Source organism: Cydia pomonella, chromosome 20, assembly GCF_033807575.1.
Source record: "Cydia pomonella isolate Wapato2018A chromosome 20, ilCydPomo1, whole genome shotgun sequence".
Classification (NCBI taxonomy): domain Eukaryota; kingdom Metazoa; phylum Arthropoda; class Insecta; order Lepidoptera; family Tortricidae; genus Cydia; species Cydia pomonella.
In genome coordinates, this window is record NC_084722.1 from 9,274,332 (window position 1) to 9,302,136 (window position 27,805).

At 36.0% G+C, this 27,805-nt stretch overlaps 2 protein-coding genes across 3 annotated transcripts in view; one reads left to right on the plus strand and one right to left on the minus strand.

Annotated features, from left to right (window-relative positions):
- The first annotated feature begins 47 nt into the window (after positions 1-47).
- LOC133529207 (flotillin-2) overlaps positions 48-27,805 on the plus strand; it is a 405,995-nt gene continuing 378,237 nt past the window's right edge. For both annotated transcript variants that reach the window (XM_061866874.1, XM_061866875.1), the window contains exon 1: positions 48-267. In XM_061866874.1, the coding sequence (XP_061722858.1) occupies positions 219-267 (49 nt within the window). In that variant the 5' untranslated portion in view covers positions 48-218. The remainder of the gene's footprint in view (positions 268-27,805) is intronic.
- LOC133529198 (glucose dehydrogenase [FAD, quinone]-like) lies at positions 2,118-27,272 on the minus strand. The gene is made up of 5 exons (XM_061866859.1): positions 25,639-27,272; positions 21,022-21,249; positions 12,366-12,498; positions 5,044-5,163; positions 2,118-4,555 (listed from the first exon to the last, which is right to left on the minus strand). Exons 1-5 carry the CDS (start codon positions 25,910-25,912, stop codon positions 3,316-3,318), a joined length of 1,995 nt encoding a protein of 664 aa, XP_061722843.1. The 5' UTR covers positions 25,913-27,272; the 3' UTR covers positions 2,118-3,315.

The following is a 27,805-nucleotide window of genomic DNA, read 5'->3' on the forward strand; positions in this document are numbered from 1 at the left end:
ACTGTGCAAAGAATATAATACTCACTAGTACTGTGTATATAGTTCAAATAATAATATCGGTCAGTCGTGTGAGCGCCGCTTTCTAGGGTTGTTTTTACGCGTCTGTGCCGTCTGTGTCCTACGTATCGATTGTAGAATTTGTTGTTTTGTTTATCGTGCGGTGGTTGTGGTGCGTGAATAGTGTCAGTGCTTTCGGTTTATTTTTTGAAAATAAAAACATGGGAAACATCCACACAGTCGGCCCGAATGAGGCGCTTATAGTTTCAGGTATGTACCAAAAATAAACATTAGCATTTATTTGACAGAAGTAGTTGTGTGCCGAAATTAAACATGCTAATGTGATTCGTATTGTGCATTTTCATGAGGAACTGATAATGTTTTCTAGACCAAAATATATTCATGATCAGTGCCTTTTTTCGGTATGGTATTTTATGCAGATATTGTATTTTTAATTTTTAAATCTCATCCGGCAACGGGCATACCTATGAAACATAGTAAACCACGAAGGAAATAGGTACTTATTATTAAAAATGTTTTTCCTCTTCCAGTCTTACTTCACGGCTAATTCATGATGATTTTTTAGTTGTGAGACTTGTAAGTAAATAACTTTTAGATAAGTATACCTATACTTACAGTAAATTCCCAAATCGCGAAACTCGGACCGGTTAGTAAGTATTCATGTCTACCTAATACTTATCTAGATCTATTTCAAATTAGAGAATTTAGAAATCAATGCAATGTAAACAGTGTTAACTTTGGTACTTAAGTAAGCCTACGCTTACATGAATGTTGAATTGAACTGTTATAAAACCTTAATACATGATCTTACATAATTTACATACCTACCAGTGATCTCACGAAAATAGTATTAATATATTTTTTTTATTCCCGAGATAATCATTCCGGTGGAGTCGGACCAAGCTAACTTTGGATGGCATTTGCAATGACGAAGTGTGGCCATGTCATAATTCACAGAACATTTCTAGAGTTAGACCAAGAAAAGTCTGCAACGATTTTGATAGCACACTCAGTGCAAGTGATTTTAAACGAAATGAAATTATGACGTAAAAAAAAGCACTTGCACAGCGTCTGCTATGAAAATAGTTGCAGAATTTTCTTGGTTTTAACTCTATGAACGTTTATGATGACACTACTCACTTTATTCTGTTTAAGCCGGTGCGAAGTTATTTTTCACATACTGTAACCTTACTTTGCTTCTTCATTCTCAACATCTCTAATCAGTAAGTACTACTACCACACTACTTAGGTACTGCAAATAACATTAAGAATATAAGATGTTAGGTGGGTCCTAGTAGATAAGCCTCTATTTTATGAGGGATTTCGTCACCGGATTCCCCAGACAGACACGCCCGGCAGACCATTCGATTGAGGCAAGGTCGGATCAATTAACTGGCTGGCCGAGATGTACATATAATATAGCATAATACTATATCCTGCGTCTAATATCGTCGTATTTTAAAGAGCACGCGCATAGGTACCGTAATCGTAACTTCAAGTAAATTATAATCACGAGTATCAGGACTGACGTATTCGCCCGTTATACCATAAACTTACTCAACATTCAATTGCCTAGCCCTATATTGTCAAACATTGTCTAGATTACAGTGATTCACTACGAAACCGTTGTTTATCGAATTCCTATTAGACTTATTAGAGGCAACTATCTTTTATCAAGAATTAGATAACTACGGACAAGTGCTCTGTAGAGAATCACTGTTTTTTCAAGTCAGACAATTTGAGCTGTTTACGTTGCTCTTAAGCCCGTCAGAGACGGAGCGATAATATACCAAAAGATATCTTATAGCTCGGCACCTTACGATATATTTTACGTACCATTTGACTGAGTCCACACACGAAGCTATAATAGGTATACGGGTCTTTTGGTATCTTAAAATATTTTATAACAAGGCATCTTATCTTAAGATACCTTGCGAATCTTGTGATATATAGCTAGGTATATTATGATATATTTTGGTATATTTCGTCTCTCTCACAATGTAGGTGCTAGACAGACATCGATATATATTTTGGTATCGTTGGCGTGACGTGAGTGGTAGCTATAATTAGCTAAGCACCTAATAGTAATAAGATATATGTCGGTATCTTACGGTATATTAATGGAACATTACCATACAAGTGCGAAAAAAAGGAAATTCGTAACAAGTAGCGAGAAATTAAAACACGACCGAAGGGAGTTCTTTTAAATCGGCACGAGTTGCGAATTACCTATTCGCTGATGTATAGTACAACGTTTTAGAGTACATATAGGTATTTGCATTTTCGACATAGTTAAGTAATGTGCTTAAAACGCACTAGTGCGGTAAAGTAGGACCACATGTACTGTAATATATATTTTCGCTCTGTGACGGGCTTTATTCTACTCATTCTACTGTTATCACCTTTTTACCCACATATACATTTTAAAAATATATTGTTTTCTTTTAGTTACTCGTTGTTTGGTAATCATTAAAAGGCGTATTACACTACCGAATTTTAAGGGAATTTTAAGGTGCTATAGGTACCTAGTACCTACTAAAAATGATTAGGAAGTAGTTAAGGAGAGGCAGGGTCCTCTGGTAAATCGGTTCCAACCGAGACGTTGTCTAGTAATAAATTCGCTTCTTGGTACCCTGCTACTTGTTTTGTGTGGCTGCGACACTTATTTGCTACTTTGCTGCTTCGTTTTATTAAGGCGTATTATAACTATTATAATCAGACATATAAGTTTTTGTGGCAAAATAAAGTGTTTGTCAAAATTAAATATCGACATGTCTGTTATCGATGTTACCTTAACGTTACCTATATGTATACTTATATTTTATTAAGTGAAGATAGCTACCACAAAATACACAACACGTTCGACATCTTCTTTAATACATTAGTCGTTTTCTACTTTTTTAGCACTGTATACTACGGTTTATGTTTTATTTTTAAGTACAAAATAAATGTACTAAAGAAATTATGTAAATATTTGTAATAAATTTTCATTCTTGAAATTTCTCGGTAATGAACAGCAAGTAGAATTTATATCTCTTAATTATTAATCTATGACTGACTTATCGATAACAGATTTATCTATGTTGAATTTTTCTAATAACTCGTTTTTGCCACAAGAAATTCTGTCTGATTATAAGTTAGTTAACCGTACTAATATTTACTCAGTGCTTAAACTATAATTTCAGAAGGTATTTTGCATATAAAAGCATTGTGCATATTGGCCTGTGTTATTGGTTGAATTTTGTCTTCGACGTCTTTGAACAATGAAGTCAAATAAAACATGTCGTCAGCGGCCCATTATTTTAATTTCCACGTATTTTTGATCATATCTGCCGCCTTTTCACCGATCATAATGGCGGGAGCGTTTGTGTGGGCCGCTATTGTCCTCGGGATGACACTGCTGTCAACTACGCGCAACCTGTCCACACCGTACACTTTCAGCTCTGGGTCCACCACTGCCTCAGGATCCGAAGATGGCCCCATCCGACATGTAGAAATCTGATGGTGAAGAGTAGCAGTCACCGTCCTCACCGCACACTCCCAGTAACTGTCACTGTTAAATTTATGCTGTTTACAATTTGGAAATTTCTTACTGTGCAATTTTGCACCATATTTTTGGAAAAATGGCGTATCGACCATCTTCTGAATATAACTTATCGCTGCCACCATCGTATCTACGTCTTGTTGATGCGTCAAGTAATTGCCATATAGTTTCGCATCCTCAAAGGGATTCTTTGACCCTAATAGCATATTGCCTTTAGATTTAGGATGGAGAAGCATAAATAGCACAGTGAAGCTCTCGACGTCTTCAATTTGTTTGTAAACTGAATTGTACAGCCAATCTGCTAGGCGAATACCTTTGGCCACCACGTTGCCTTCATCAGACGCTAAAGAGGCGCAGGAACCGATCAGTTCAATATCTGGAATGTCAGCAGGTCCATCAGAGACATTGGTTTTTATATATCCAAGGGTTTCCACTCCAGCTAAGGAGGAAAATGGACCATCTCCGTATTGCATATATTGAAACGTATTTTCAAGTGTAGCTATCTTTCTTTCTACTAAAGTCAGTCTAGTTGAATTCAGCTTAAACGCTAGCGCTGGGAAGGAAATATGATCGTATAAAGTTTGTCCTACTGGAAGATTTTGTATGACAGGTATTCCTACTGATTCTAGGTTCTGCCTGGGTCCGATGCCGGAAAGCATTAGTAGATGTGGTGACTCGATCGGTCCGGCTGATAAGATGACTTCCTTTTTAGCGCGTATTTCATATATTTGTCCATTGCGAACGAACTGAACGCCGATTGCAGTTTTTGTTGTAGGATCTATTAATACTTTAGTGGCTCGGCTGCTAGGTAAGATGTGCAGGTTTTTTCTTTTTTTGTGGTTGTGCAAGAAGGCCTTGGCGCTGCTGTGCCGGTGTCCGCGGGACAACGTTGCTTGGATGTAGCTGAACCCGAATCCGTCAGGACTGTTGTAATCGGTTCGTCGATTGCCCAGCAGTTTGGCAGCATCCAAAAATGCTTTAGACAATTTTGACCTGAAAAATATATGTAGGATTATTCTGAAGTAATTAATATTATTATGCCTACCAAAGTTTTAGAGAACAAAACTTCACTTAAAAAATATCGACTCTTACACTTTTCGTCTGATAGCTGTTGAAGTTTGATACCAGTCAAGGCCAAAAGTTATCGTCGTCGAAGCGGCATAATTACAAAATATACGTTGATTGTACGATTGGGATGTAAATAGAACTATAGATTTGAAGATTTTAATTGCTATGGAAGTGAATGGCACCTTATTTGATTATCTGTCCCTTGTTTCCCTTAAGTTGTGATAATCGTAACTAAAACTGAAACGTGACTAAAACGCCTAAAACTGCATAGTCTCATTTGTCTGTTATCGTTTTTGCAAGTTGTCAAAGTAAACCCAAGTGGGATAACAACACAGCATCGACAATTTTTATGATTCCAGATAAGTTTTATGTATATAAAATTTTCAACGTATCTTTAAACAGTATTTACGTACCTAAATGGTATGTCCTCTACCGATAATTCGCCATTTCTCCCGTGCCAGGGCGAATCTTGCAGCCCCTTTAGGTTGGCCCTTTCTGACTTAATGTAGTATGGCAAAACGTCGTCATATGACCTGAAAATGTTAAAACTCATTTAGACATATTTTATATAAAACTTATCGTTTGCAGGCACTAAATTGGGTCTGTTAAATGATAATGAAGCGGGATCATCGTAATAATAAATCTTATCGCGAAGCGTTCATTTTATTCGTATTTAAATTCTACATTTAGTTAAAGGAAGAGAGCACGTGGACCTTTAATGTGGCTTTGCGGTTGTTATATTTTGTTTAATAGTTATTTTTCTTCCTACAGAAATACGTATCTGGTTATACATATAATGTAACGGTCTCTGCCAAAAGAAAGGCTTAATAATACATCAAACATTTGAACAATACTCGTAGTAACGTAAAGAAATGACCTACAATCACCGAGACTGGATAACTATGGGTAGAAAAGTTAATCGAAAACAATGCCCGTATGTATTTCACAAGTCTGCATGTTCCGTAGATGCGTCAGATACTGATAGCTTATCTACATCAAACAGCAAGTTAACCATTTAACTCGTCATATTCCAAGAAAACTTGAGATATGTTTTTTTTTGCATAATATTAATAATCGTAATATTAATAATCCATCAGATATATCGGAGCGGCCAAGCGGCATATCTGAATGTGCACTTTAACGTCTTGATTATAGAGGTTTTGTTCAGATATTTGTTAAAATCTTGGCCGCTCCAATATCTGGTGACTGTCATCATCGACATAGTTGACTGACCATTGGTGAGCCAGAGTATAACTACCAATGGTTAGTTGATGTGAGGCTGTTCAAGCGGATAGGGTTAAAATTAGTAAAGTCAAAAACAATCTTAAAAAGGACACCTCCCCTATTCGGAGCATTTTTATATCTCGTTCTTAGATCGCTTCTGCATTTATTATTGCTCGTTAAGTTGCACTTTAATTGAAATTCCACATTTTTAAGGTCTTTTCTTCGAGGTAATATAAAAATATCGTTCATACATATTTCTTTCTATCTCTGAATCTTTAATGTTACAAGTCCCTGGTTTTATTAGTTGTATAAAGCCAAAATGTACCGTGGATAACCATTTACTTATTAGAAATTTGCAAAATTTTAATAGTTTGCAAAATATTGATGCAGAATGTACTTTTACGGTCTATTTTATGAAATCTCCTAAGCGGAAAGTGATCTATCCCTGAAAAAAGAGAGCTACACAATATTTACCTTTATCTTACAAGTTTACTTAACCGGGCCTAGGTATTGTTCACAACGCCAGTGTAGTTTTAGGCGAAGAAAACATATTACGAACACATCCCGACAGAACAGATCGCCCACTGCTGAATTCGCCCAATTGTGATTGTAAACACATGATTGAAATAAAATGCTTACAATGAGCAGTGAATTAGACGCATTGATGTTCGAAAGAGGAGCTAGAAATAGAGAGCAATACTTGCGCAATACACATGGATTACCTACTTAAGAAGAATTCCTAGTTGCGATTTTTCCATACAAACGCTCTCGACTGATTCCTCCCTGGATTTTTAACCTAGAGCAGTGATTTTTTCAAATAAGATCAATATCATCAATATCTGTGCCGCTATGTTTTGCTTTTTTGGATTATTTTATTTTGAAGAAAGATACAGCGCCTCGAAAATCGCAAAAACGGCTCAATTGAATTGGCTGTAAAAAAAGGCTCAGTATACAAATATGACAAAAAATATCCAAAAAATCAAAACATAGCGGCGTAGATTATTTCTTCCTGTTGCAGTTTCCAAAATTTCATAAAGATTGATTGCGTTTTGGAGGAGGAAACAGTCGAGAGCGAAACCTCGATTTTTGAGTTTTTTGCGTGTGAATTTCAGTCCGAGCTGCAGTTGTCCTTATCGCACGAATTGGAGGCGGAGACAGTTTCTAAATATACGTACACAGAAGGAATAGTGATGGGCATAACATGTTAATGGTTAAAATGAGAAAAAATACACCAACAACCAACAGTCGATCGCCGTAATATAACCAAAATACCACGTAGTTCTAAGAAAAGGGTACCATGTGTTTTCACACTTTTTAATGTAACAACTATTATGTACCATGGTTTCGCAATAAAGATTTATATTCTATTCTATTCTAAAATGTACCCGTAATGGCCTGTCACTTCAAACCGTTTTTTTTTGTATTTTTTTACATTGCAGGTTATGTAGTGCTTATGTTTAGTAATGTTTACTATTAAAGGCCTGTAAATAAAGCTAAGTAGGATAATAGGTACAACCTGCTTATTTTGATTAAAACATCATAAATACCCATTAACAATTTTATTGTCTTGCATTGCTCACACTTGTGCGTCACGAGTAAACCACTAGATAGCAAATTTACATTACCGCTAGCATAAGGGCCATTTTGAAATGCGGCGGTTCAACGATTACGGTATGTTGGGTTAATACCGGATGTGGGTGAAGAACGTAGCAAATTCATTTCTCCCTAATTTGGCTTTATTTCTTAATGTTGGCAACATTGTGTAAGGTATTTCATTGCCTCGACTACCAGTGTCCCCACGCCGCTCAGGGATGTCGGGCTTGTGCTATGCGCAATCACATAGAGCAAGGTAAATTTCGTGTATCCGATCTTCGCCCTGTAATTTATTTTGTGTATTGTGATGAAAATGTGTTTGTTTTTGTAATTGTGTTAATGTATAATTTCGTTTTAGATGTTTATTTATAAAACAATCCAATCAAAAACAGACCTAGGATTGCTGTAGACCGATATTTGATTTTGACCTTTCCAGGTAAAGATCGGAAAGAAACAATACGATCTTTACCCATTTAAAAAACAGCAGTGATTATCAAACTTTCAATTTTATGTTTTATGTTTCTGTTTTCTTTGTATTTGTATTGTATAGGAATGATTAGACATGTTGAATTTTATAACAAAATCTAGTAAAATAGATAGCAAATAAGCAATTTTTCGCAATAAAATGAATATTTAAATACTATATGGGAATGATTAAATATACAGGACCTAAAAGTTTCAATAGTTTACATTTTTTTTCAACGCTCAAAAAGGAATTAAGTAATAGATACATACGATCAGGGGGGCGACACTTAGACCCTTCGGCCGCGTACGCAACCAGAGCTTCGTAACCAGATGCGATCGAAAACTATTTCTGCCTTGTACGAAACCGGTTGCGATCAAAAACTAATTTCGTCTTACCCGTAACCAGTTACGATCGAACACTTCTCGTTCTTATACGAAACCAATGTCTGGGCCATCTAGCTATAGGTTTTTTTTTTCAAATATTTTGTCATGATACTCATGATAATTTCTTATCCTGAATGTCAGTGCTCCATGTCTCTTAAGCCAGTGTCTTTTGAGGAACAAGGTTACATTGTATTTGCCAACAAAGTATTTGAATATTATCAACTGGTACAATTTTTGTGTTCTGATTTTTGACTAGATATATAACGCGTACAGTACTTATACTGTATAACAAGGTGTATAAATATAATCTTAGCTGACTTTATCAACAGTCGAAAGGTTTCGTACAACAAAGAAAAGTGTTCGATCGTAACTGATAACTAGTAAGACGGAATTAGTTTTTGATCGCAACCGGTTTCGTACAAGGCAGAAATAGTTTTCGATCGCATCTGGTTACGAAGCTCTGGTTGCGTACGCGGCCGAAGGGCACTTAGACATGTAGTTAACATTAGTAAAGATGGCGGCGACTTCTATTAATGGGATCCGATAGCATACTTTTGCGTAAAGCTGACTTCCGATTATGCAAACTACATCACCAGATATCACTATAAGATTGATAAAATTTAAAGGCATGAATACAACATTAAGAAGGTTACATATACCTCGTATGTCAAGAGCAAGACTTATCTTTATTCATAATGTTGTTACCTAGCAACTGTTGTTTACTGTCAAAAAAATTTTAAACAGATATGATTGATATGAACTTATTATTCCTCTATTAATTTTAAAGCGCAGAGCATAGTAAAGTCGGAGCAATCATTAAACACGAGTCATATTGAAATAGAGAAATTATAAACCCAATAGTTCCAACGTTACAAAACCTGGAGGTTTAATAATTTTACAGTGTCCAAGACAATGCAGAGAGGTTTAGATATTTTCGAAGATAAGAAGAAAATCAACCATCCATCATCATCAGATGAAAACAAGCGGTGATTATTTTAATTTTGTTTACGACAAACATGTCCGATGAACCTCTGATAGGTAGTGTATTCTCGAAGTAAGACGAGATAGAGTGCATCTATGGAAGTATGTGTGTAGACAAGACATACACCCTATGCCTGAAATTCATTAGTACAAGAAGAAACCGAATAACGACATCATTACTCATGTGTTTATTTTAAAGAATATCTGGAGCAAATTGTTTACGGAGCTAGAGAGCGAGACGAAATTACCAGGAATTATCCTAACATACACTATACCTGTCCTTACTTTACCTCCGGAATATCTTGAATTCACGTCCAGTTGGATATCAAAGTCAAAGAAGAAACGCTCAGTTGAGAACTAGGCAAGTCAGTTATGAGCACATGAAAGAGTTCTAGGTCAGACTGAGACACAAGTCACAGAAGACGAAGCTAATGCAGCTTTGTACACAAAGATGAACATAGGTAAAAAAAAGATCAATTGCGAACAAAATCAGAAGCTGAAGTACTTACAACACCTAGTCTATTACTATCTTGTATACAAAATTGAAAGCAATAAACATATTCTTGCATTACTATAAAGTATGTTTTTTTTTATTCCATTCTTTTTAAAACTTTTCTACATAATATTAGATCTACTTGGGCGGCTTACAAGTTAGTATTTTGTTTAATATCTTGTAAACAGAAAAACTATGAATGTTACAAGAAATTAAACAAAAAATAACATGTACACCGCCGAAGTAGACCTAATATTATGTAGTACGAAAGTACCTACACATACGGATGCATATGTAGATGTGAACGCACGCATATAGTTAGTTTCGGATACAAAATAGAGATAGCACTTCGAAATTAGTTTCCTTAAAATGCTTCAAGAGGGCTCTCTTTTCCTATATATTGACTTTACTTTTTGCATACGATCCTTACATTTTATCCAAAAAAAGATTGTATATCAACTATATATATAATTGCAATATTTTACCGTCAAAATCGCAATTGTTAGCACATTGTTTACTTATCAAATTGCCTTATGACAAAAGTATCAAAGTTTGAGAGCCCCAATTTTACCAAATTATTGTATCAGGGTTAAGATCGGATACAAAAAAACGAAAAATAGAACATTCGTTGACAACTTTTAAGTTTGTATTGTTGGCTGCAATTTATATACGTAGGAGAAGGCTAAACACCAGACCTATTTCTTTGTGAGACCTTATTCTCTTTCCATTAAAAGCAACTTTTATTCACCATCCGATGTTATCCCTTGATGGCAAAACACTCGTTACTCTAAAAAAAGTATGTCTCATCTTTACACATGTACAAAACTAAAACCTTTATATATTGAAGATTACCAAAATTCAGGCCGAATCTACGGTTATTATTTAACGATTTGCTCCGTACTTCAAGAATCTGACACGATCTAGAAAATAAAATTAGCGAGTTCTCTTTTGGTCCCAAAATTGTCCGGCATTAACCCAACATACCTTACCCAGATTGTCATTGCGATACGTTCTTCAATAAGACGGCACAAGTTTAGCCCCATCGTACTACTACTACTATTTAGATTGTAGGTTAACCATACCTACTTACAAAATTTCACAACACACCATGATCACACCCAACTTATTGTCACGGATAGGTACGACGACCGAAGCAAGGACATCATTCTTTTTTGCAGTCTTTATCTAAATAGTAATTAATAGATACAGTATAATATAATAATTAAAAACAATATTATGTGCTAACATCAAAAACAACTTGCATCGGGCAGCGCAGGATGAATTCCGGCCGGCTCGCCGGCAATGTCAACGGAACGGCGCGCAATGAGTGAGCGCTCACGTCTCGCATCTGTGTGCGCGCACTCACACTTAGATAGCTCCCGCTCCCGCCCACCGCAGCGCGACAGAAACATACCTTCAAAAATTCGAGATTTGAAAAGTTGCTCAGCTAGGAATTGCTCTTAGGTGTGGTTGGTTCCTTTGCCAGCAGGTGTAGGATATCAGATGATGCTTACCTCCGCGCGCTTTGTCTGACTTTTTAATAAATAAATATGTACATTTTTGTGTTCCATGTCAGATAGTTTTTCTATTCCCTCTATAGTTAATATCTAAAAATAAATATGCTATAAAAATAGTAGTAGAGGACGATTTTTTAGCATTCAGCGATTTCTTTATAGGCGGTCTGGAAACTGACCTGACTGAGGAACTGATTTTTGTGTTGTTGTCGAGTTGTTGATTAGCAAGCATGTATTTCACTTCTTATTGTTCGAAATTACTTTGAATTTCATACAAAAGCGATACCGTGAGTATAACATGTCCAGAGAACTGCTTTTGTCGTCAAGCTCACCATACTTATTAACCTATCGAATGAGCTAATGCTTTTACGGATACTGGAAAGCGATATGTAAATGTACTACATACCTATGAGGCCTGGATGTTAGTGAGATGACGATATATGAGTTGTGCTGGTGTCCGACTTTATTACCTACATATAACATGAGTATCACATGATTATCCACCTGGTTTCTTGAGCTTAATAGTCGCCTCCAAACCTCCCCTTATAGCGACCCCATTCCTCACACAAAGTTTACCTTAAGTTCATATTAGCCTCACTGGATCACTGTTCACTCTGAGTACTGATAACGTTGGTCACAATATACCAGAGACACATCATTATTCTAATAACACCATAAGAACCTTCTTGACTTGATCTAAAAGCAAATATCACTGCCGCGTCGATTTGTTCGCACACAACCTCCTTTTTCCTACTGTCGTTCTCATCTACCCTCTCAACTTCCCTCAAAAAATCCCAATAACCTAGAAGCGGTTACTTTAACTTAAACGTGACTACTAGCGCCATCTACTCCATGACGTTGGCAAATATTAGCTGGTTCGCAATACGTTCGCGACAGCTTTTTTACCAGCCACAGTTGCCGTCAGCCGCGATCCTGTCCCAACCCAATCTGAGGCGCCTGTTGTAGATCGTGTAGTTGACGACGCTAGTACCGCCTACTGCTTTTCTTTACTATTCGTTCGAAATTATCGTGAATTTCACACAAAATCTTTATCGGCAGCCTGGTCCGGCATTAACCTTACCAGCCATAGTTGCCATCGGCCGCGATCCTGTCCCAATCAGTCTTGAGTCCTCTGGTGTAGATCATGTAGTTGACGACGCTCGAACCGCCTACTGCTTTGCCTCGTGGCCAGAAACACCTCCCTCCGACGAATCCTGGAATTGATATAGTTCCATTTGTGTTTTCCTACTTTGTCAAGTCGAATAGGTGCATAAATAAGTTTTGGGCAAAAATTTAATTTTTGGTGCAAACTTTATCGCTGACTGCACTTTTTTCCATAGGCAACTAGAGTCTGGCTAGCCAAATATTGTTGACAGATTATTGTCTATGATTTAAAAAAAAAAGCTAAAAGCCTGTTGTCAATTTATGTCATTCATTCAAATTGTTCGCGGTTTTTAAGGGGTTTATTGTAAATAATATGAATAATGACTATACCAAGTGAGGTCCGGAAACTATTATTTAAGCTCATAAATAATTACGATAATGTGCGAAGTTGACGTGAAGCGTTCTATAATGAAAAACTGCTATGTTTACAAGTCGTAAACAATTTAGTAGGTTGGTGCTCTGTTCATATTTTGATACTTTAAGTACTAGTTCTAACATTTGCCTATAACTTTGATTAAGTACGTGAATTTATTAATACCTGAATCTCATGAACAGGACGACAAGTATGTAAAGAAACGGATAAACTGGAAGTTCTGGAAAATATCAATAAAATCAAAACATTGGAACGTAACGAGTTACTGAAAACTAATATTTAGAAGAAATCTGTGGAACGACTGGTTAGTAATAAGTTGATATAAAAATATATAATATATAAAAATATCTTGGCGAAACATGTCTATATATGTCTTGTACTTTACATAGAGGTAGAAATTACGTGAGCTGACTTATGAGTGCACGTCAACGTATATTAACTTATTTCCTTAGGTACCTTACGTGTGCACAGGAAATCAAAAATATTTTCTAATATCAAAACTACAATTCCTACTACACAAAGTGTGCCCTAGATTTTTTAGATTTCCCGCCAAAATATTGTGTAATATTTCAGTAGCCAGATTCTAATATGGCTGGCCAGGCGATGGTTACCTCCTGTCTCCACCATCAGATGAAAAATTCAGCTCATTCTGAATTCGGAAAGTGTGTAAAATTTAGCTTCCAAGATTTCACCCACACTAACATTACTGAATTGACAGGGCAAGTTAAATAAAAGCTTGTATAAGTCGGCCCTTTGACAAAGTATGCACAATATGCGCATGGAAGATTGAACGTAAAGAGATAAGAATTCTAAAATTAAAATGTTGAATAATTTCATTTACGTCTATTGTCCAAACAGCCGCATATTTTGTGTGCGTAGCTTCCCTCTACCGTCTACAGTGCTATACCAATAGGTGCGTAATAAATAATAACAGAAAACGAATAGGATAGGTATTCGATAAGCGCTAATCCCATTGTATATCCGCTCTTTAATGGTTAGATAACTGATCTGATCGATTGTGGAATGATTGTTTGGCTAGCTCCCCATAATATAAGAGCAAATGCTACTAATGCTAATAGAATACGAAAAATCAGTATTTCTATAATAAGTAAGTAAGTAAATATTCTTTATTGCACCAACAATTATACATTTTACATACATGTAAAACTACAAATGAATTTTAAAGGAAAATAGAACCAGGTAACAACAGGCGGTCTTATCGCTAAAAAGCGATCTCTTCCAGACAACCTTTAGGTAGCAGGAAATTTCGAACTCATACAAAAGTCAACAGGTAGTGCAAGGAGCTAATTATGGAGACTATTAAATACAAACACACATACTACTTATATTATATAATAAATATACAATATAATATAATACAATATATATATATATATATTTATACTTACACATATACAATATATAAATGGCAACTTAAGGTAGTGATAGAAAGTATAGTTTCAGCTGATTTTTGAAAATGGGGAGAGATTTAGCTAATCTTAATTCTACTGGCAGAGCATTCCATAACCGAACAGCCCGGAAGGTAAAAGAGCTATTATAAAATTTTGAAGTAGATAAGGGAGGAGCAAGAATATGAGTCTGAGAACATCTGATAGAAGAGAGATACTTGAAAAGCTCTTTGAGATAAGGTGGTGTAGCGGGGTTAAAGAGAATGCCATAAAGGAGGGCAAGAACATGAGAGTCACGGCGAAGACGAATAGGAAGCCACTTGAGCTGAGAACGAAACTGAGACACATGGTCATATTTGCGCAAGCCAAATATAAACCTTATACAGAGATTCTGGAGGCGCTCAAGCTTATTCAGCTGATCCTGCGTAAGGTCAAGATAGCAAATGTCAGCATAATCTAATATGGGCAGTAAGAGAGATTGAGCTAGCGCAATTTTAGTGGCGTAAGGCAAGAAATTTCGAAGTCTGCGGAGCGATGCAATTGCAGCAAACATCCTCCTACTAACCTCACTCACCTGAGGTGCCCAAGAGAGACTCTGGTCCATCATGACACCGAGATTCCTTACCTGGAGAGAGAAGGGAATCTGAATACCGTCAAACACAATGGCAGGTAGAGAGCCAAAATCAATCCGGGCAGTAAGCTTTGAGCTACCTACTACCATAACCTGAGTTTTAGTAGGTTTTACCTTGAGACCGTAACGCTTACTCCAATCTAAGATGCTCTCCAAGTCAGTGTTCATGGCGCAGATAGTCTGTGGTAGATCGGCAACAGAGCCCTGAGAGTATATTTGAAGGTCATCAGCGTAAAGGTGGTAGGAGGACAAAATATTGGAAGTGATAGAGTTTATAAAGATAGAGAAAAGAAGAGGAGACAGCACGCCGCCCTGTGGGAAGCAAGCGCAGCAAGCGTGTTGCACCACGAAGATCGAGAGGAATCCACCTTTATACGCTGCCGACTGCCGATAATATGTATATAGGTACAGTAAAAAAGTTACGTTGGTTCCAATTTGGATTAAAAAAAATAGGTGAAAGCTGGAGCTCGAGCTGACCCGAAGTGTCTTTAGAGATATACCTATGTTAGTTATTCCAATTCTAACCGCTATTCGAGGGAAAATAAACAAAAGAAAATATTGTAAACGCATAATTTGGTGATGGAAAAAAAGGTTACATAAAGTTTTCTTTTCGTGCGAGTAGGAAATCGTCTACAATATTTTCAAGTTTTCGGGAGGGTTGGTGAAGGGTTAAAAAAATCGTAAAGAAAATTGTGGGCTCGGTCATTTTGGTTCAAGTTAATGCTATCATTTTTCTACAACTTAATCGGAAAATTATTTGTACGCATTTCCTTAATCTGACAATCACTAGTTCAACGACCGGTTTTCAGATTGTAACCGTCAGATTAAGAAAATGCGTACAAATAATTGTTAGATTTAGTAATAACATAATTATATCATTAATTATTATTAGTAATTAAATAAGGGTGACAGCTGGTAACTACGTAACTACAGTTACCAAAAGCACGTGAGTGGTTAACGATTTGTTGAACCCCACCAACCAACGGATCAAAATAGACGGCTAAAAGTGGTTAAGGTAGACTCCACGGAGTAGCAAGATAACACTCATATCTTAATCTGAACCGCGCTAGTAACTACAACAATCCCCTCTTGGGCTCCCCAACCATAAAGCATCAGTGCCAACGACTGTTCCTGAATATCCAAAAAAAAAACTTTGATAGACTTCTTTCAGACACAATACTTTATCACGGCACGTAGGTAATTAATTTTTTCCATAGTTGGACTTATTAAACGACTTGTTGTTGTTTTGGTCCGGGTGAAAATCAGAGTAGAGGGTAGGTTTCTATTTGTTTATTGTTTTTTATTATATAGATACTAGGCATAGGTAGGCCGTTGACGAAACGTGTTGTGGATATATAGGTATTTTGTATGATAGGTGCATAATATGATGACGAAGCGTGTTGTGGATAGTTTTTTCTTGGTTACGTAGTATATTGACGAAGCCTGCGTCGTGGATTTTGCCTCTGTCTTGATATTATGTTAAATTGTGTTTTTAATAAAAGGGATCTAATTCTTGTTGCACAAAATAATTAATGACATTTTAATGACACCTTAAAATTAAAATAAAACTATGCTTAATGATAATGATGTATTGTAAATATGCAATTCTAATATGTTTTTGATTGAACCTCGTAGGATTACGCTGGTTTCTCTCAGCGCGCGCCTCGCCCGAGCTCCGAAGCAATTGGAATACCAACACCAAAAGGTCGATTATTACGTTGGCGGAGACATCTTATCACAGTTTTCTGCCATTGCCATTGGCCTTCAATAAATTGCCTATGTGATGTCTATAGAACGCGGGCCAGGAGCATATATCGTCAGTCATCGCCTCGCGGCTTGTACTTAGGCAGATGATAGTTTAGATGCTGTAATGAATTAAAAAAATTGTCAGCCTGTTGTAGTTAATGGCATGAACACTCATCGCCTTCCGATTGATGGTTTGTCAGATGATAGTTTAGATGTTATTTTAAATAAATAAAACCGTCAGCCCTTTGTATCGCGGTGGAAAGCCGTAAAAAATACGCGCCTTACTTATATTCGCAAAGTATGCGTAATGCGTAATCCGTAAACGCCTGAAGGAATGCTACATGCAAAGTTTCATGATTTTGTCATCGTTATCATAAAAAGGTAAAGCGCTTACTTTTTACATGTTCATGATGCGACCAGCTGACGTTCATTCCACCGCGATACAGTCGGCTGACGATATATACATATTTATGAATGTCCCTATAATATAATATCTGACAAAGTATCAAACCTAACCACTATGCGAGTTATCACCCGGGAGGCGATTGGTCATAGAAATCTGTTCCTGGCTTGCGGTCTACTACAACTTGATTTAAATCATCATATAAAACCTGCCTCAATCTTATTACGCGATCGCAACGTAGTTATATATATTATAATGTTAATGTTGGTCTTCAACTTGCGAGGCTGGCCTAGCGAGTCTAGCAACAACACTACCGCGACCGCCTCCATTGATGTTAATGTGGTATTCAAAAACAAAAAAGGTCCACCAATAGTATGCCTACGCATCGAAAATATGTACATATTAGCTACATGCTATGGAGTTGAGAATGGAGGCTTTAGTATGTGTACAGTCGCCACTAGACATATCGGAGCGGTCAAGATGTTCACAAATATCTGGTCAACGACTCTATTATCAAGACGTTAAAGTGCATGTTCATATATTTTTGAGTACCTTAGTTCCTGCGATATATCTAGTGGCGACTGTACCTTATTAATCATACATCGGGGTTTTAGGCGCGGGAATGATTTCGTGTATTTATAACTTTGTTAATTGTACAAAATGTACAAAATAAAAATACCAAACTATGAATTAATAATAAGTTTGACGACCGGTCTGACCTAGTGGATAGTGACCCTGCCTATGAAGCCGATGGTTGAATCCCGGTAAGGGCATTTATTTGTGTGATGAGCACAGACAGATATTTGTTCCGAAGTCATGGATATTTTCTATATATTTAAGTATTAGTCGAAGATCCCAGAGCCGCCAGACCTTACTTATTTTCTCATGAATAAAATGTATGGGATAATATAGTATTAGTATGTAATTTTAATGTCTGCATACTTGCTATATTGGCCCGACGGCCATTTGTCCGATACAAGGTGGTAAAGGTTGGTAAAAATATGACTAACTTTTCTTAATATTCTCATGGCTGATTTTTATGTAGGTTTTAGAAAATATTGTTAAATTATTATTATTTTTATTATTATTCATTAAATATGTACAGCAAACTTTTCACTATATCTAATTATACATTTGAATTGAAACCAGCGTTTAAAGACATAGTGTCCAGTAACAGCCCAAAAAGACCGAGGCCTGTGCTAGGGCTAGTTACAATATATGTGCCCCAAGTTTAGAGAGCGATCGGATTTTGGATAAGTAATTTTCCTATACATAATGTAAAATTTATTCAGTCTACGAAAAAAGCTTGATTATTTAATTAAACATGCATTACTGGCTATATAGTGATAATCAACATTGTCAGACCATTTCCGCCGGCGGTAACTTTTACCAGACGCTTTAAAACTGTCATAAAGATATTTTAACTTATATTCTCAGTCTTGATTTTTATATATTATACTCAGGGAACTATTACAAACCATTTTGTCAGTAGCCAGACCAATTGGAGGGGCCCAACCATCCCCCAGACCCACGTAAAGTTTCACACAGACACACATATAAACTTTATGTGGGTCTGGGGGATGTCTGCCCCCAAATTTGTATGAATACTTACAAAATGTAATACTAATAGTTCCCTGAGTATCATATATAATATAAAAATCAAGAGTGAGAATATAAGTTAAGTTACAATATTTTTTGATAGCTTTAAAGCGTCTGGTAATAGTTACCGTCCGCGGAAATGGTCTGGCAATGTTGATTATAATTTTTTTATCAATATTTTGTAAAACGTACAAAAAAATCAGCCATCAGGATTTAAGAAAAGTTAGTAATATTTTTACCTACCTTTAGCACCCTGTACTGGACAAATGGCCGTCGGGCCAATATAGCAAGTATGCAGACATTAAAAGTACATACTAACACTATATTATCCCATACATTTTAGTCATGATAAAATAAGTAAGGTTTGGCGGCACTGGGATCTTGCTCTATATTTGTATATTATATATATCATTGTCTGAGTACCCACAACACAAGCCTTCTTGGCTTACCGTGGGACTAACAAAGAAAGGTACCCGACTGTCCGGTTCTGATTTGATTATATTATTTTTTCCTGCTCTCAAACATTTACTCAAACCAGCCATTAACTAGCAAGTTGCTTGAACATCACTTTCTATAGGAGTTAGAAGATTTAGTATTTTTTTAGTAATTTGGAGGACGATTTCTCTCAATAGGTTGAGTTTTATTTTATACTACTCTATAACATATAAAAATATGAACTGACCTTGTAAGTCAATTTGTGTAAGAGTGTCGCTACAATATTTATTTATTTTTAAGGAGTACGATTAAGCTCCAAATGTGTTTAGTTTCTGTTTTTACAGCGTTTACCTATTTTATTTACGCTACACAGTAGGTATATACTGTTTCTAATTTATAAATGTAGTAACTTAGACCATACAGAAATTAGAATATTCCATAAAATTTTTATTGGTAACCAATTCTCCGGAAGATGTCTGTCTGTACAATAGAACGTGCTATCGTTTGTTCTTCGTGGTTTACCTAGATGCGTTTTAAACAATTCGTTGCCTTACAAGGGAACTCTCGTTGCTGTGACATCCTCATCACCTACCTGTTGACTTTTGGTTTCGTTCTTATTAATTCCAGTAGGAACGAATATTAAGTATTTGGCGTGAACAGATACAGCCACACGTAGTATGTTTGTTGGAACAATGGCGCCAGAATAAGCGTTTCTGTCATCAGGCTCTCGCCTCTCGGCTTCTATATGTAACACAGCAAAGATCTGGGGGCACGGCAGTGCCCCCACCAAGTCGAGCAAAAAAGCACGGCCGTACCATCCTTTTCTCGAAGCAATTCAGACCATTTTCGACCCCCTGTAACTTCGTTGTGGATAAAACTAGAAGACTGAATTTTCAGTAACCATGCAGGCATTGTAAAGACACGGTATATTTCAAATTTCATTCAATTTGAACCAGTATTTTAAGAATTATAACGGGTCAAATTTCTTAATTTTGTCACTCACTGACTCACCGATCATCAAAATTCTAAGGCACTTCTAGCAGACCTAGAACCTTCAAATTTGGAATATAAGTAGTGTATGAATCAAGGAAAAACTAAAAAATCTAGAAAAGACCGCAAAGAAAATTAAGCCCATACAGCCAAGTCTTCAGTTAAATTTTTCAATATTGGCTTTATTCGTAACGATGTTTTATGTTTTATTTATACATATATACAATAAGTAGAAGGTACCGAAAAGGAAAAAAGTAGAACTGTCTACAAAATACAAAAAGAAATGAGATCCCATCAAAAACAATACTTGTCAAAAAAACCAAGTCTCGCAACTCAGTTGTTCTGCGGTAAAAAGTTGTGAGATCCATGTAATACCAAGTCGGTTATTAATTTATTCAGTCTCTACTTAAGCGACTTTCTGTCTTAATACGTCCAGTCTCTAACACCACGATCGTGGTCCATAACAATTGAAAATCAATTGTGTCTGGAATCCCCGTACTCGAAGCATTAAGTTGTTACGTAATAATTAACAGCATCTTATAGTGACGCATATCAATATTAAAATTCTTTAATGTTTTATATAAATATATTGAGACTTGGCCATCGCACTCTGAATTTACATGTGTTTTCAGGCGATTGAATTTACACGTGTTTTCAGGCGATGGCCAAGTCTCAATATATTTATATAAAACATTAAAGAATTTTGATATTGATATGCGTCACTATAAGATGCTGTTAATTATTACGTAACAACTTAATGCTTCGAGTACGGAGATTCCAGACACAATTGATTTTCCATTGTTATGGACCACGATCGTGGTCTTAGAGACTGGACGTATTAAGACAGAAAGTCGCTTAAGTAGAGACTGAATAAATTAATAACCGACTTGGTATTACATGGATCTCACAACTTTTTACCGCAGAACAACTGAGTTGCGAGACTTGGTTTTTTTGAAAAGTATTGTTTTTGATGGGATTAGTACTTACCCATACAAACTCCAGGCTGGTGCTCCATCAGATACGGCCACACGTAGTCAGTCTGTTGGAACAGAGGCGCGAGTATAGGCGTATCCGTCATCAGGCTCTCGCCTCTCCCGGCTTCTATAAGCAGGACTGATGCACGCCGCCCCTCGCTCAGCCGAGACGCAAGCACGCTGCCTGCGGAGCCTGCGCCTATGATGATGAAGTCGTACTCTGCTAGAGGCCCTTTAAATCCTGTAATAAGCGAGTAATAATGTGAAATTTCCAGCGCAATGTGACGGATAGATGTATGATTTCAATTCTCCTATTTAATCGCCTAGAAGTTTGCAAGGATGGAATGGGTTTAGTAGATTGGTCGCATCGCGTCGCCAGGGTATCACCTATGACAGATACACACACACACACGCACTACGCAACCACGTGGTTGGGTTAACGAACGAGTGTGGAGGGTCTGTCGTGAGTATCGTGACATTCATGACATGACTGTGCGCCGCTGTGGTACTTTCGGTTAATTTAAATCTGCAAGTTAAAAAAACGTAGGTACGTAACATACGTGTGCGCTAGAATCTAGAATACCGGCTTTAGGTACTAGTTCTAGAACAATATTCTAAGACTAGCTAAGTAAACGAAACTCAAAATCGTAGAAAAAAAAAGCGGCCAAGTGCGAGTCGGACTCGCCCATGAAGGGTTCCGTACCATTTATGATGTATTAAAAAAAAACTACTTACTAGATCTGGTTCAAACCAATTTTCGGTGGAAGTTTGCATGGTAATGTATATCATATATTTTTTTTAGATTTTTCATTCTGTTATTTTAGAAGTTACAGGGGGGGGGGGGGGGGGGGGACACACATTTTTTCACTTTGGAAGTGTCTCTCGCGCAAACTATTCAGTTTAGAAAAAAATGATATTAGAAACCTAAATATCATTTTTGAAGACCTATCCCTAGATACCCCACATGTATGGGTTTGATGAAAAATTTTTTTTTTTAAATTTTTATGACGTATTAAAAAAAAACTACTTACTAGATCTCGTTCAAACCAATTTTCGGTGGAAGTTTGCATGAGAATGTATATCATATTTTTTTTTTAGATTTTTCATTCTGTTATTTTAGAAGTTACGGGGGGGGGGGGGGGGCACACTTTTTACCACTTTGGAAGTGTCTCTCGCGCAAATTATTCAGTTTAGAAAAAAATGATATTAGAAACCTCAATATCATTTTTAAAGACCTATCCATAGATACCCCACACGTATGGGTTTGATGAATAAAGATTTTTTGAGTTTCAGTTCTAAGTATGGGGAACCCCCAAAATTTATTGTTTTTTTTCTATTTTTGTGTAAACATCATAATGCGGTTCATAGAATACATCTACTTACCAAGTTTGAACAGTATAGCTTTTATAGTTTTGGAAAAAAGTGGCTGTGACAGAATCGGACAGACAGACGGACATGACGAATCTATAAGGGTTCCGTTTTTTGCCATTTGGCTACGGAACCCTAACAAAATAGTGATTGTTGCATACCAGTATATTACTTTTACTTAGGATTAACCTTATTTAAGTTCACACTTACCAAATCTCAATACGAGTTCGTTGACGCTCGAAATAATAAAAGCAAATGTAGAATGACTGAATAACCAGGTGAAAATAGTAGCTAGTAATTTTCCCGTAAAAACCGTGACTAGTCGGGACTTGGCGAATAAGGAAAGATATATCTACTTATAGGCATTATGTTTTATTACATGTAGGTAGTTGAGATGCAATTAATAACCAACGTGGGCAACATCCACCGAGATTTATGTTTTTTTTAATAATTATGTACGTTCCCCGATTTATCGAAGACTGCTTGACCGGTTAAATTAATTAGGCATTTTAATTAACAAAGATAAGGGTAGCAGAAGCTTAAGTTCAGAATTTTAGATTTCATTTTGACCTTAAAATTGTATAGGCCTATCGAGGTCATAATTTGCATTTTGCAGGAAGCGGTTGGAACCTGTATTTTTAATTTTTTTTCATTCAATTAACAGATCTACAAACAGATTTAGACGATCGGTTTGGCCTAGTGGGTCACTACCCACTGGTCTGGTTTGCAGGGTCGCTACCCTGCCAATGAAGCCGATAGTCCTGGGTTCGAATCCCGGTAAGGGCAATTGTTTGTTTGAAGAGCATAGATATTTGTTCCCGAGTCTTGGGTGTTTTCTATGTATTTATGTATTTGTATATTATATATATGATATATATCGTTGTCTGAGTGCCCACAACACAAGCCTTCTTGACCTTACTGTGGGACTTAGTCAATCTTTGTAAGGATGTCCTATAATATTTATTTATTTAAATGTCACCTGAGGATATAAATCTACATGTATGTTTTCTGTGCGGGGAAATGCTCAAAGAGTAACCAGTCACTCACATCCGCGGTGGGACTGATGGAACGCAGTATGAAAGAGATTGGTATTGGTTAGCAACTGGAACGAGTTTGTTCAATAGCATGTCTATGTCTAAAATATTATGTCCATTTACGATAACTAAAGAATATTGCCAAATTAATCTCAATCTTAAAAATTGTGGGTTCAACCCTTGGTAGTGTTGTATGTTGTATAGATCAGAAAAATCGTTCTCGAAAAAAATTCAAAAACATAACTAAAAATTCGGTTCGGTGAGGATTCTTACCATACAAGAGATTAATGATATAGGTTTGATCCATGTAAAGCCCAGTTCCTAATAAAGTCCACTTTTTAAATAATATACCATTTTTACAAAAACGGTAATCAATGTTTTCTAAACCAATTTATTTATTTTTGGATCCGAAATAAATAAGATGGTCCAATAATTTTTGGATCTAAAATAAATAAGTGGGTAAATAAGGTTGAGTTGAACCAATTAATGTAGGTTCTTGAAATTTAAAGCATAGGTATTCTTCAAATGTGTAACCAAGGGAGGATTTTGTAAATTTAAATATGGGGTTGAAAGTTTTTAACACGCTTTTGTTAGGTCGACCTGTATGTAAGTATGTAATGGAATCTAAGATAACTATTTTAACCATCTTCCAAGGATCGTAGTGTCATGAAAATTGGCAGCTGTATGTAGTTCTGATGACAATACAATAATTTGGTACTGTCGAACTGATCTGACGATGGAGCCGGAAGATATGAACTGGAACTTCGTGATCGAACATCGTATCATAGTTGTGTTTGGATTTGTTAGAAAAGTCTTGTAATGAACTTTGACCACGATTAGGTTTCAAGGACTGATGATGAAGCCGGAAGATGGCATTTCATGGTGGAATATCGTATCATAGTCGTGTTTGCACTTGTGAGAAAGGTCACGTAATGGACTTTTTACGTGCATTTATAAAAGCGTGTTATTCTAGTGTTTTTTAAACTATTAATTTATTAACATACGCAGACGAAGTCAAGGACGGACCCTAAATAACTATATATATCGCTCCTGGTCAACTCCGGAGTGTGATAGCCTAAGGGATGAAGAATGCTTGAGAATTTGTGAGATGACGGATAAAACGGAGTCTAGTTTTAAATGTTAAATCTTAGTTATAGGTACTAAGTAGTATCGTTTCACAGTGTATAATGAATAATCTACTCGATAATGTTTTTTGTATAAAAAACCATGTATCAATAGTGTAGTTTTTTAGCTTAATAACATTGTTTGTTGAACAATAACAATGTAACAAAAACTAATATTTCAGGGGTTACTGACTTACATGAAGGCCTTTTAAATTAAAACTTTAACACCGAAAATATGTCTGGGTATATAATACAGCAGGCACCTGTCTGGCTCATGATGATTACTATTGATTACATGATGACTACGTGGGGATTCATTTATGACGCAGAACAGATTGAATAAAATTCCAGAAACAGGAGTAAAAATAAAAATTGAACTTATAAGGCAATTATTAATATTTGTATGTTTAAAAAAGCCTTAAATATGTAACAATATTTAAATGCTACTAAAATGATACGCTTAAAATACAAGTTTACATGTTTTTTTTTCTGGATTACCTGCAGTATTTAGTTATTACGTTAACTAAAAGACGAATCGGATTTAAAAAAAAAACGTATTAATAAGTAGAAATGTCTGCAAGCGATGTTACCAATTTAAATTAAAGTAATAAATTATTAAAAATCACATAAATATCATTAAACAATTGGGATTCATTCTTTATAGTTATTTATTTGTGAAATACAAAAAATGCACATGTCAAAAAATCGCACGAATTTGTCAATTAATGCGGTAATCGATATGAAGCTCGATTATTAGTGGCACATGTTGTTACACTGTTTGGTAGAAATAGATATGGACGCATTATCTTAACATTATCACGTCCATCATACGCCCGTCGAGTATTTTTAAAATCAGCGAGATGTAAGGATTATATATTATATTATCAAAAAAATTACCCAAAGTTACCTTAGCGTTTCAGTGAAGTCCGGATGCTTTTATTTTTATTTTGTGTCATTAAAAACGAACTAACGCAAAAGTGAATACTATGACGCCCTGACACACACGTTTTGGTGCGTTAATATCAATAAAAAAAAACATGCAAATAATTTATTTAAAGTACCTATCATTTACGTCTAAATAAATTCGTAGAAAATATTACCTACCTTTTGGAAGTTCATACTGGTCCCTTAAAATACCAAAAATGTCTGGTTCTGCTGGATTTAGGGGAAACATACTGGTATTCAGCATCGCTTCCACCACCCTACTCCTGATCCGTTCAGGATAATCTGCCACCCTCTTTTCCCTCGTATAACAATACGGTTCATCACAAGGTTTTGGAACTGCGTAATCTTCATTAAATAAAGTATCTTCAATATCATCACTGCTAATCGTAATAATAAGTGCGTATAATAAAATGATATGTTTCAAGGCAGCCATGCTTCTGCCGTGGGTTCTAAGCTGCGACTGTTTTTTTGATTAGATGTACGGTTGCGGGATGCCGTTATCCGAGGGATCTGGTTAAGCTTCAGCGTGTTCGATTTGCTACTTTTTGCATATTCTTTTATTACTCTTTATAAGAAGCAATAGATTTTTACACATATTTATCACGTTTAGTAGCAACAGCAATGTTACAGCAACTGTATGAATGAAAGTACATTGTCTTAATAAGTACACTGTCTCAAATTAATTACGCAGCCATCATTATTTATACACGTTATTGTTACTACCTATAATAAAATAAGTGGGTGGAAAAATTAGTTTCGATTTAGTCGCTTGTCATCTCAGCAGTTACTTCCCTATACTCATATTGTTATTTTAAGCCACACAATCCATCCACCTGTGACGTGCATGTAGTTTTTTGTTACTACGATTACCGGATTATTGTTTTGATGCGTAAATAGTATCATCTAGAGATATCTTAATTGATATGTACCTCTAAAAGTCTAAACTATTGGAAAGACATTAATCAAATCTGTAGTTATATTGTTGCTATTAAACTATGTACCTACAAAGTGATAGTAGCTGTAAAATTGAATGAGTTTAATGTCTTTTCAAAAGATTTTTCTTACACTCTTTTGGAATCCATCGTTTGAAAACTTGTTTTATAAATCCACTCTTATTGATGAAGGGGTTCAGAAACCTGTTGGTTCCGCGACGCGAATCTTTTTGCCGTTCAATGCTCCCATTTGTGATATAGCGGTAAGTATACATAGCTTCAGTTCTGTATCGATATCGATATATAGTATATATCGATACAAAACTGCGTTTTTTTGTAATTATGGTAGCATCGGTGTCATTTACAACTATTGGCTAGTTATTCGGTAAATCAGATTTTCATGGTCGAGCCACTCATAAGTATATACATATTTACTTATTATATTTAGTCAGGTCATAAGTTCTGTCACAAAGGTTTTGACTGATGTAATGTATTACAAAGCTTTTAATAAAAAAGTGAGCCTTGATTAAAAGCTTATTTTATACCGATCAAAACGTAATATAATTAGTTTTAAATTTAGAACGCGACTTAATTTACTCCTTTTTTACTTTGGGATTGTCGTTAGACACGAATACGCGGCTGGATTGTGAAAAAAGATATACTTCACAAAAAGGAGTAAAAATCAGTGTCACATTAATAAAATAGGTAAAATTGCTCATTTGTTCGAACCTACTGTATTAGAACGCTATTTTATTACCAGAATTTAGTTCTCCGACAAGTCTGTACTTCAGTTAATAACGTTCAAAGTTAGGGTACGTTTCAGTAACTCGCTTATTTTTGACTGCCATCCAACGACATGTACAGTTTAAAAAAGAAAATACAAATAGGGATCAATATCACCTTGAGCAGGCCGCGTATTTTTTGCATGTTTTTTTAAGTATAACTTTTTTTTCGAATATTACATAGAATTATGCAAAAGAGAGACAGAAAATTACAATAAATTATGTGTATTGTAAGTGATTCACCATTAAATAAGTTTTCAATCCATATATATGAATAATAAGAGATCTGTCCCTATAAAAAATTTATCAGTAAAAATCTTTGTGACGGAACTTATGACCTGACTAAGTAGTAACCAATGATCCTATCAATATCATAAATGTTAAATGAGAGCCAAGTTCAGTATTAAGATGTGTCGTTGTTGACTTCGCCGAGGAAAGAATCGGCATAAAAACTAGCCCAGACAAATCCTGAACTTTAGTTACATCCCAAGTGAACAAGAACTTGGCACCCACTGACCTATCACACATAGACAGTTAGTCCTCATAAGGCTAATCTGCCAAAAGTGAAGCCGAAACACGATCGATGTGTGCGTGCGACGCTCGTCTTACGCT